This window comes from Peromyscus eremicus, chromosome 2 (genome assembly GCF_949786415.1).
Source record: "Peromyscus eremicus chromosome 2, PerEre_H2_v1, whole genome shotgun sequence".
Classification (NCBI taxonomy): domain Eukaryota; kingdom Metazoa; phylum Chordata; class Mammalia; order Rodentia; family Cricetidae; genus Peromyscus; species Peromyscus eremicus.
In genome coordinates this window covers 154,604,486-154,616,610 of record NC_081417.1, presented here as the reverse complement: position 1 = coordinate 154,616,610, position 12,125 = coordinate 154,604,486, and the positions used below count along the sequence as shown (strand labels likewise).

The 12,125-nt window shown below is 42.3% G+C and overlaps 1 protein-coding gene across 2 annotated transcripts in view; it reads left to right on the top strand.

Annotated features, from left to right (window-relative positions):
- Nucleotides 1-11,773, top strand: part of Pdpn (podoplanin) — a 44,981-nt gene extending 33,208 nt beyond the window's left edge. The window contains exons 3-6 of one of the 2 annotated variants that reach the window (XM_059256257.1): nucleotides 2,341-2,497; nucleotides 9,173-9,211; nucleotides 10,363-10,474; nucleotides 11,303-11,773. In XM_059256257.1, coding sequence (XP_059112240.1) covers nucleotides 2,341-2,497; nucleotides 9,173-9,211; nucleotides 10,363-10,474; nucleotides 11,303-11,309 — 315 coding nt within the window. In that variant the 3' untranslated portion in view covers nucleotides 11,310-11,773. Of the gene's footprint in view, nucleotides 1-2,340; nucleotides 2,498-9,172; nucleotides 9,212-10,362; nucleotides 10,479-11,302 lie in introns of those variants that run through there. The other variant, XM_059256258.1, reaches the window with a different exon arrangement.
- The last annotated feature ends 352 nt before the right edge of the window (nucleotides 11,774-12,125 follow it).

The following is a 12,125-nucleotide window of genomic DNA, read 5'->3' as shown; positions in this document are numbered from 1 at the left end:
GTTTTTTATTAAAAGACCTATTAGATTTCGTTCTACATCTGGTGCCCAACGTGGCACCCAATTTTAGAATTCCTGCAACAAGAGGACCCTGAGGAAATTAGGATAATGATCAAGTCCTGGGAGAGCTAACTGTATCATTTGTTGTCCATTCTCTGTTTGATGAGAAAATATGGAGCTTATCTGAAATCTTGGTTGGATAGTCTGTGAGGCTGGACCATCTCAGCTAGGAGCTTTGAAGTTGTTCTGAATGCAGAATTTTGAGGAAACTGCAAGTTAGGCGTTCTGAGAGGCTAGATACCTGGCCTACTCATCGTTATTGGTGTCTGGTCCTTTTTTTTTTCTGAAAATACAAACTTTGAAAGGTAACATATATATTTGCATTAACACAAGTATGGGATGTGCAGTGTGCACAAGTCAGTTAAAGATATTTTTTTGTTTTGTGTTTGAGCAGGTAAAAGATATTTGTCAGCTTTATGTTTGTTTGAACTGTATAACCAAACCTCTATCCATGCTGTATGAAAGGATGGCATATAATAATAAGTCATAAGGATTCTGTAGCCAAAAAGATTTGTTTCCTGTGGAAACTAAAGCACAACCTCTCCCCCAACACAACACATTCCCCAACTTCCATTCTGAAGCCAAGACATCTCTAAAGTATGTAGGCTGGTTTAATTTAGCATTCCCTTTCATAATCCAATATCTCAGCTGCTGCTGTTTTCTGTTTATTAGCATTTAAAAATTCAAAATTAACAAAGCACCATATAGGGCCCAAACTCCTTGTGTTATAATATTTTTCATCCTTATATGGCTTAATTTTTTTTATATTACTTTATTCTCTCTTTAAAGACTTCACTTCATTATTTTTAAACTTTTAAAAATGACGGTCTGTACCCATTTTCTTTTCTTTCTTTAGCATCCAAGCACATTTTTAAACATACTGTACCTTGTTAGAGGTTTTCTGTGTCTGGATCTGGGTTTACTAAGTACCTGTAGCATTCTCTGACCACGTGAGACAAATCTTTTTTTTTTTTTTTGGTTTTTCGAGACAGGGTTTCTCTGTGTAGCTTTGCACCTTTCCTGGAACTCACTTGGTAGCCCAGGCTGGCCTCGAACTCACAGAGATCCGCCTGGCTCTGCCTCCCGCGTGCTGGGATTAAAGGCGTGCGCCACCACCGCCTGGCCATGAGACAAATCTTAAACTGCTGTGTCAGCCACAGCATGGGGCATGGTGCTGTTGGCTAGCTCCAGCCCACAGACAACAGCTGGTAGCTGTCCCTCTATATTTCCCTAAGCACTAACCCTCCTGAGAGAATGCAGGACTGGGAAGCTATATTTGGCTCCTTATAAAGAACTTTTCGTAGCTTTCTCAGGCCCTATGTTTAGATATTCAAGCCCCACATTGGGCACCATAAGTGTTGATAGATTTTTCTTTGGGATGCCAGCTAACTAAAAATGATACAGCTAGTTATTATTAATTATGGAAGTGTGGCCTATAGCTTAGGCTTGTCCCACTAGCTCTTATAGCTTAAATTAACCCATTTATATTAATCTATGTTTTGTCTCCTGGCTTTTTACCTCTCTTCCATCTTGCACCTCCTGCTTCCTCTCCATCTCCTGGCATCTTTCTCGTGCCTAGATTCTTCTCCTCTTTTTTTCTTTCTGCCTGGAAGTCCTGCCTAACCTCTTCCTGTCTAGCTATTGGCCATTCAGCTCTTTATTAAACCAATCACAGTGACACATCTTTACACAGTGTAAAGGGATATTCTACAACAGTCCACCCCCCAACCCCTACATACATTTACACATAAAACCAGAACCACTTCCTAGCCTTCCACTGTCACGGAATGGCTGTGAGGAATCTTTCCTGCAGGAAGTCAGCTCACATTATGAAATCTCTTCAGCTTTGTTCATTGGATTTACTTTAGAAAGTTGCCTGTGGTGTATTGAGAATATTGAGATCGTATTTAAAGGGCCTGGTACAAAGCAAGCTGTCAGTGACAGTGAGCTCTCCTCCTCCACACAGTTCTGCCAAGTCAATGTTAAGAGAGGAAAGTTTTCCTCAAGTTCCAGGGAGAGAAAAAAATTATGGGTAAGTGAGCCAGTGTTTTTGAAAGCAGTAAGGGACAGGAAGTCTGCATGCCAAACATTTAAAGTTCATTTCTGGCCTGAACTTGGTTTTATTCCCATCTCCACCCTGTTTGTTTGTTTGTTTCCATCTGGAATTTATAATCGTGTTTGTTGAATGTATGCTACCTTAAAACCTTTCCTGTAGGAAGACAGACACTGTACATTTCAAACCTCAGGCTTTATTTTCTCTTTCTCCTCATTCACTTCCAACAGGTACCAACAGAGAGAGAGAGTAGAACAAAGCTTCCCATTGAGGATTTCTCAACCCCAGCTGTCCCAGGCCGTGGTCATGAAGAACATAAGAGTACAACCACTGTCAAAATGGTGACGAGCCACTCTGCGGAGAAGGAAACAAGTCACCCCAACAGAGGTGGGTCCACTTTTACATGATCCATGAAATCCCTCAGTGGAAGGATCAGAGGCCTTGAGGGAATGAGAGTACAAATTCCATACCAGGCTTTGTGTGCTGGGTACAGAATTCAATATTAACTTTAGTTTATTGGCTTTCTGGGACTATCTCTGGACCTTGAATGATAACTAGTGGCAACCCCGTGCAAGGGCCAGTCACTGGCTCCCGCTGTTGCGTTGTTGACCCCCTGTTAAGAACCTTGTGTTGGCAGCTGGAGATGTGGCTGAGTGGCTAAGAGCACATACTTTCAGAGTTCAGTTCTCAGCATCTCACGACCTTCTGTGGCTCCAGCTCCGAGGAACCCAACACCTCTGTCTTCTTAAGGTGCCACACACAAATACATACACATAACGAAAGTAAAATAAGTATTTAAAAAGGAAAAAACATCTTGTGTAAGACAGGTCCTATGGCTCAGTAGGTCAGCAGGTAAAGGTGCTTGCTGCCAAGCTTGACCACCTGACTTCAATCCCTGGAGCATACATGAAGAGAATCAAAGCCCAAAAATGGTCTTCTGCAGCGCACTACAGCACAGTGCCCACATACATACAGCTAAATAAATGAATGGATAAATAAATAACAATAATTTTTAAAGAATCTTGTATTGACACTCAAGAGTAGCAATTCTACACTGAAGTTTTCTGTTTTACCTTATGGCTATTGTAAGTCAGACCCATCAGGACTTTGGATGGTGTGCATCATCTAGGTTGGTGCCTGCAATCTGAAGTGACTTTGTAGCTGAGGCTAGCCTTGAACTCCTGATTCTCCTGCCTCTACTTTCCAAGTGCCTGGATTACATACACCACTGTGCCTGAACGAATGTTATATGCTCTTTTTTAATGCCTACTTCCAGATCAAGTTGCCAGCATGGCTTTAAGAACTCTACAATACTTCTAAGGATTTAAAATATGATTTTAGATCCAGGTGTGTTAGTACATATCCATAATGTTCACATTCTAAGGCACAAGGATTACAAATTAGAGGCTAGCCTGGGCTACATAGTAAGACTTTATTTGACAAATCAAAACAATAGCACGAGGCTACATGAGATGCTGTCTCAAGAACAAAACAAAATCTTTCACATTCGAATACCTGTGTACATACCACAATATTTAACACATGGAAGCAACCCAGTATTCATGAACAAATGGATGGGTAAAAAAATATAATAGGTATACATAGTGGAATATTACTTAGCTTTAAAAGAGAAATAAATTCTTACACATGGGCTGGAGGGACGGCTCAGTGGTTAAGAGCACTAACTGTTCCTCCTGAGGTCATGAGTTCAATTCCCAGCAACCAAATGGTGGCTCACAACCGTCTATAATGGGATCTGATGCCCTCTTCGGTAATGCAGGCATACATGCAAACAGTGTACTTGTATATAAAAATAAATAAATATTTTAAAGAAAATGCTTACACATGCTACAACATAGGTGAGGCAAGTTCAGCCAGGCACAAAGGACAATGTGGTATGAGTCCACTTGCATGAGGCACTTAGAAGTGCTGAAATCAATAGATGTAGACCGCAGAATGATGACTTCCAGGAGCTAAGGGAGGGGTAAATGAAGAGTTATTGTTTAGTATGTATAATGTTTCTATTTTGCATAATAGGAAGGATCCATGTTTTGAGAATGTATTTCAGTAGCTGAATGCTTGCCTAACATGGCTGAGGTCCTGGGTGCATGCCCTGGCACGCATGCACACACACACACACACACACACACACCTCAGTAAATGGATGAAGGTGATGGTTGTACATGATAAGTGCACTTAATCCCACTGAGCTGCATACTTAATGTAGAATTAATGTTGGCCAGGCATGATAGTACACAGCTTTAATCCAGGCACCCAGGAGGCAGAGGCAGATAGATCTCTGTGAATTTGTTTATTATGTATAGTGTTCTGCCTGCGTGTATGCCTGCATGCCAGAAGAGGGCACCAGGTCTCGTTATAGGTGGTTGTGAGCTACCATGTGGCTGCTGGGAATTGAACTCAGGACCTTTGGAAGAACAGCCAGTGCTCTTAACCTCTGAGCCATCTCTCCAGCCCCAGATCTCTGTGAATTTGAGGGCTGCCTGTTCCACAAAGTGAATTCCAGGCCAGCCAGTGCTGTGCAGTATGATCTTGTCTCAAAAGAAAACAAAACAAAACACAGAACCATAATAAATGTCATAATTTTCTTGCCATATGTATTTTGCTCCTATTGTTTTTATCAAGTGGGGGGGCTTGTTTATTTATGATTGGTTGGATATTTTGAGGCACTCTGAATCTAATATAGTACCTTCCCCATGGCTAGGCAAGGACTCTACCACTGAGCTACATCCTGTAAAGTGCTTTGAAGTGAATGAAAACCTTGCTGCAAGCTGTTAAGAAAATGCTAACATTAACAACCAGGCAGAACCAAGTCAGCCTCAGCAAGGAAAGAATAAGGACTGTTAGAACACATCTCAAAATTGGATTTCTCGTTTTCAATGTGATTCAGCAGCCAATTAACAGAAAATGCAGCCTTTCCCACTTGTTGAGCCTTCCTGCTATCAGGCCAGCGCTTGGGTGCTGGAGAGGTGGCTCAGTGTTTGAGAACACTTGCTGTTTTTGCAGAGGACCTGGGTTCAGCTCCTAGCAACCACATAGCTGTAACCATCAGTAACTCCAGTTCCTGGAGATCCCACACCCTCTTCTGGCCACTTCAGGCACAAGGTACATATAAATTCACATGGGTGCACACACACACATGCGCACACACGCACACACGCGCACACACACACACACACACATTCTATAAATAAGCAATTCTTTAAAATAAAAAAAAAAAACAGTTGGGCATGGTGGTATATACTTGTAATCCCAGCACTGAAAGGAGGAGGCAGAAAAATCAGGAATTCAAAGTCAGCCTCAGCTGCATAGTGAGTTAGAAGCTAGTCTGGGCAACTGGTAGAGAGATGCCTAACTTCTACACCCTCTTCTGGGTATACTCCGTCCGAGGTCATCCATGTGTTCAGCTATCTAGATGTTCCCTTTTTGGGGTTTTGTGGAGATCTCATTGCAGGGGTATGATTAAAGTATGGACAGCCATGTTGAGCTGTGATTGAACAAGCAGTCTAATCTATGCTATCAGACTGGGCAGGGACCTGGTAGGCCTGCCTATTATGACTCTTCTTGGCTCCTCTGTACAGCATTCATTTCCCCAGAGTCCAGTGCTTGGGGCAGGACCCCTCTGTAGTAATGAGGGTCTTTAAACTTACTGTGGCACAGATAAGAAGGTGGTGGCGTAGCTGGTGGTGGCACATGCCTTTAATCTCAGCACTCTGGAGGCAGAGGCAGGCAGATCTATGTGGCCTGAAGTTTCTCAGTCCTGCCCAGCCCCACAGTCCCACAGCCATTTATAAAATAATCACTCAGAGGTTAATATTAATTACAAACTGTATGGCCTTTGGCTTCAGCTTCTTGCTAGCTAATTCTTTCATCTTAAATTAACCCATTCCTATTAATCTATATGTTGCCACGTGGCCATGGCATTACCAGTCTGCTGGTATCTTGTTGTTCCTTTGGCTCACATCTCTCTCCACTCTGCCCTTCTTCTCTCTGTATCTCTGCTTGCTGCCTAGCTGTAAGCTTTCTTGCCACAGGCCAAAACAGCTTTATTTATTGTCTAATGAGAGCCACACATATTCATAGCATACAGAAAGACATCCCACAGCATTTCCCCTTTTTTGCCTAATCAAAAAAGAAGGTTTTAACTTTAACATAGTAAATTTATATATAACAAAACAATTATCAAACAAGAATTACAATTACAATATCTAGTCTATTTGTATTTGGTAAAATTAAAGAAAATATTTTATCTATCCTAGTTTTATGAGTCTAAAGTTTTATATCTAATTTCTCTTTTATCACAACTAAGGAAAACTATAATTTTAACTATCTAGTCTTCAACTCCATCAAAGACCCCAGAAGGATATAATATTACCTGAGTAAACAGGAAGTGCATGGCAAGCAACCTCCATAATTTTAGGAATGACAGAGACATCTTTCTGCCTGGACAGTCATCCAGATTTCCTTTATAACATTGGGATATCTATCTTCAGCCCATAGGCCTAGAGTCTCTAGCATAGCTTTCAATGAAAAGGGAAATTTTAAGGACTGTTCTGTTCCTTCTGGCTAAGTTCATGTCTTGTAGAGTGTCTAGCAGTTTCTTCTTTGAAACAGGAACCTGAAAGACTATCTCACCTTGCAAAGTTCAGTGGTCACCTTCCTATGGGTCCTGCATGTCCAGTTTATACAGCATCCTGTCAAGCAGTTGAGGCAAGAGCATTTTTTGCCCAGTGGCTAACATTTGCCACAAAGAAAGCAAACTCCATAATTCATTTCTTCAATGTCCATCATCCTCTTTGAAGTAATTGGTCCAGAAGCAAACGTGTCTCACTGTCCAGAAAAGTATAAGTTCTTAAAATGTTTTAAATACCATATTCTGTAGGTCTTTGAAGTGTTTGAAGATTACCTACCTAATTGAAATATACCTTTGTATATCTAAAAAACTTAACTAACATGACTATAAGTTTGATTATCATAGATGACTATTAATCTGTATTTCTTAATTATATTTTACAATTTTAAATAAATTGCATAAACACAGTACCTTAAATAAGAGTAGAAATATACATACAGTATAACAAAATTAACCCTAAATTTGTATCAATAAATTAAAATCCATAACAATGTAAAATATTTCTAATGAGTTGTTGCTTTTTTAAAAGTAGATTCAATAATCTACCCTTTTATCCTATCATATCTGTATCCTACAGATCTCTGTGAGTTTACAAAAGTCAGTTCCAGGGCAGCCAGGACTGTCACACAGAGAAACCTTGTCTCAAAAAACCAAACCAAACCAAACAAAACAAAACTTACAAAAGGAGAGAGTATTTCTTGGTGGTCTGTTCCAAGATAGGAAAACCGTGGGGGAAGATTAGAGTTTGGATGAATTACTTTCCTCATTGCTGGCTCGAACTGTCTGACAAGAAGCAGCTTCAGGGAGGAAGGGTTTTTCTGGTTTACAGGTCAAAGGAATATGGCCCATCGTTACAGGCAAGGCATGGAGGCAGGAGGGGTAGGATGCTAGTCACATTGCATCTGCAGACAGGAGACAAAGTGTAGACCGGAACTGAAGCTGGGCTCTAAATCTCAAGCCTGCCCTTGGTGACCAACTTCCTCCAGCAAAGCATTGCCCCCTAAAGATTTCACAACTTCCCTAACAATACCACGAATGGTGGGCCAGAGGTGGGGAACGGGGCATCAGACTCATCAGCCTATTTCACATCAACTACATTTCCTTAGGACTCTTTTCTCACGTGCACAGTGCTGGGGATCAAGTCTGGGATGCACTTGGCATGTAAGGATGTTAAGTTAGCATTCTATCCCTGCACTGTATCCTTAGCCTGAGAGTAAAGCTTCTATAGTCTGCCTTGGAGAAGAATTCTAGTGTATATGGCTTGCTTCAGAGAGGGTGTTATGAGCCAAGAACTATGAATGAAAACCTCCCTCCCCCAATACATATCACATCACAGCCAGTTTTACTTTTGAAAACTACTGAATCTCTAGAGCAGTGGGTTCTCAATCTTCCTAATGCTGCGTCCCTTTAATACAGTTCTGCATGTTGTGGTGACCCTCATCCATTAAATTATGTCATTGCTACTTCATAACTGTACTTTTGCTACTGTTATAAATTGTAATGTAAATATCTGATATGCGACCTCAAAGGAGGCGCGACCCACAGGTTATTTTTAAAAGCTGTGAGCTAAGGTTCTAGGGGAATGTCTGATCTTCCCTTCCCTCCAGTTCCTCAATGGATCATGGGTATCATCTACAGCCGAGGCAAATAGCCACCCTCAATGCTAGAACTAAGGACTCTGTGTGTAAAATGGAAAACGGGAGAAACTAAGTAAAGCACCTCTATTCTAAAATAGGAGTCGTGGGAAACTCTCCACAAGGAACTCAGGTGGAGAGTGTGTGTATTGTGGCTATCATGCTAGACTAGAATACTGGTGGAAACCCTCAAGGAACAGGGGTGGAAGTCACAAAGGACCAGTTTTCATTCAGTCTAGCAGGGCAGGCTGCTGCCCCATGAGGTACAGATCTGACCACCAAAGAAGAACGAAGGAATAGATAGCAGGAGATACCTCACAGCCTGGGCCACCTCTTCCCAAATTAGAAATCCGCTCTAGAAATGCTTAGATGACCTTCTTCACCACTTTCTATGTTTTCCAGGATCTTGATAAAAGGTGAAGTGGCCACACCTGCATTCTTTTGCTCACTCAATGTCCCAAAGTTCCCAACCTTTTATTTCACAGCTCTGTGGCTCAGTGGCCTTGACTCTTAAAATCAGATAAGATAAAATCCAATGGGTACAAAAGTACAGAGAACCTGTAGGTGGGAAGTAACAGTTGAAAATTGTTGATAATAGTTACAAAGACAGCAATCTGTCAGAGCTGGCTTCCGAACCTTCTAGCAGGTTTGTGGAGGAAATTACCCTCTTTGCATATGTTTTGTTACATTCCACTTAAAATAAATTCATCTGCCAACTGTTAAATTATAGTCATTAAATCCTAATAATTTTCTATCGTTGCATTTTTCCCTTTCCAGATAACACAGCTGACGAAACACAGACAACAGATAAGAAAGGTAAATGAGATTTTGGTCTTCCTTTGGGAGATAAAAAGAGGGTTTCTTTGAACCTAACTTTTTGAGAGGAATTCCATTCTTTCTTGGATCTCAGTCAAACAAGAACAGAACGGACCATCTTCCAAGAGAGAGACAACGCGCTTCCTCTCTCCCCTCCTTGCTTTTTGAAGTACTGGGAATTGAACCCAGCACCTTATGCATGCTAAGCTAATGCTCCACCACTAAGTAACAGTCCCAGCCCACTTTGAACTTTTTTTCTTTGAGAGAGAGTATCACTAAGCTCGCCCAGGCTGGCAACTCTGTAGCCCAGGCTGACATTGAGTTTGCAATCCCCCTGCCTCGTCTTTACAGGTAGCGGGTGTTGGACATAATCCTTACAGTGGGTACTGTAGGACTGCTGTGCCAGGCTCAGCAACTTCAATTTTCTAATTATTAAGAGAGAAAAGGAAATTCCATAGATCTGAAAGGCAATAGGGCTAGGGGTATAGTTCAGTTGTAAAGCGCTTGTATCGTATGGGACCCCAGTACTACATAAATCATATTCTCTCCTCTCTCCTCTCTCTCTCTCTCTCTCTCTCTCTCACACACACACACACACACACACTCTCTCTCTCTCACACACACAGCCTCTCTCTTTCTCTCAGATACACACACACACACACACACACACACACACACACACACACACACAGAGTGTATTTACTTAATGACAAGCTGACATCCTTGTTCTTCATTGGTATGGAAATAATTTGAGGTTTTCCCACTTAAATAACGTTGGCTGTAGGTTTGTCATACAGAGCCTTTGTTATGTTGAGATAAGTGCCTTCTAGTCTGAGTTTTCTGGGGCTTTTGTCATTGACTAGCTGTAAAGAAGCATGCCCATCAACAGTGAAGCCAGCGTGTCATGTGTAGAAATTCAGAGATTCAGAAACCTCTTGATTCACAAGATGGGATCAGAGCAGAGCTGGGGCCGGGGCTTGGTGGCATGGTACCTGACTAGAACACTCAAGGCCTGGGTTTGCTCCCTGGCACCAAGAAGAGAAAAAGGGCTCAGCGCTTGACTCAGAGTACTCTCTCTGAGAGCAGCAGGGCCATATTATTGCTCGAATCCGTTTCTTCCTGGGACTCACGGTTCTTTTCCCTTCGTCCAGAGGGCTTGGCAGTCGTGACCCTGGTTGGAATCATAGTTGGTGTCCTGTTAGCCATCGGCTTCGTTGGAGGGATCATCGTTGTGGTTATGAGGAAAATTTCTGGAAGGTTCTCGTAAGTAACCTCTTACCCGCATGTGATATGTGAATGTAGGCAGTCCTGCTCACTGCTCAAACCTCTGCATGTGTAGAAACCTCCTCTGCACGAGGTGTTCTTCGGAAGCCATGACCTCCACAGGTGCGGCCTCTGCTGTTTCCCAGGGACAGATGTCAGCATTAGCTTTAGAGCCCAAGACTGACTTCCTTTGAGGTCTGAGCAGATTTTATCTCTCATCTTAATTTTCCAACTATCCAAACTTGAAAGAAAATCCAAACCAAGTTGGATCTTGCTTCTTAATCTCTTTGCTCTCTCCAGCCATCAAAGGCAGGTACACTGGGGGAAAACACCTGTCACAGTGCCAGGCCCCCATTCTGATGAGGAATTGTACTTGTGGGGGGGGGCGGTTTTTTTGTATTTATATAAATCACTCCTTCACACCTGTCCTGTACACTCTACCACCACCTAGGTCAGGCCACTATATCTTTCTGGCATTGATTTTAGGAGGGAAGAGCCTTACTCCTGGCTAAACTTCCTGTACAATGTTCCAACTCAGCGCCAGAGAAAAAACAGAGAAGTATGATGGGTAGGGAGGGGAGAGGATGAGTCATCTAAGGCTGGGAGCTGCGTTGATATACAGCTGTCAACGAGTCTTGTTTGGAAATGTCTAGAGTTCTGACCCTGCCTGTGGAAGGGTTAGGTGTAGAGGGGAATAGCTGGGAAATAAAGGTGCAGGGTTCTGGGACTGAAACCACAGAAAAGGACAGTAGGCTCAGGGACTATGGGACAGGGAGTGACTAGTCCCGACCACAGTAAAAGAAGTAATAATTCTCTTTATTTTCACAGTCCCTAAAGAACTGAGCAGATCCGGCTGTTCTCCCAACACATCAGAAAACAAGAGAGCTTCCAACTTCCCCTGTTCCCCGTCTTCTGCTGTTGGAGGAAGATGACCCATGGAATGCCCACCCCACCCACCACCATGGCGACTCCTCTACTGTCAGAAGTACCAAAGGAAAGATAGATGACAAGCCATGGCCCCTTGAAGCATATGCCTTTGGAAAACAGACATTTTTAATATAAATTTTATAATAAATGATTCAAAAGACAGCATGTATAGAAAATGGAGTGAAACTACATAAACTGACTTGTAACCAAGACGGCATCACCAATTGGCTTTAGCAATTGTAACCATGGCTTCATCCTGGTCATTCCCTGCTACTGTTAAGAGGCAGAGGAATCTGGAAATGTTTATTGAATCTGTGGAGTTGTTGGCTCTAATGTTACGTCAAAGAAGCATGGGTTTTTGTTTTTTTTTTTTTTTTTTTTTGCAGTTGCTGACCTGTTGATATGTACACATTCCATCCTAGTGGGGTCTGTGTTTAAGTGTGTTTGAGTCATTGAGTTGCAAGTGTAAACTTAAAATTCAGGCATGATGAATGGCCTCTTAAGGGAGTCTGGTTGGACCATTTTAGAAGCATCCATTGTGGCTTCACTCCCAGGAGGATACTTTGCTGTTTACAATTCTCTAAACCATCTCTACACCACAACGACTTGATGGCCCAGAGGTCTGTCCCCTCCGCTTCTCTTGCATGATGGAAAGCCCAGATTAAGGAGCCATGTCCTCACCTCCTTAGACTCAAACCTTCGGATGAGCTGCTTCTTTCTGGAC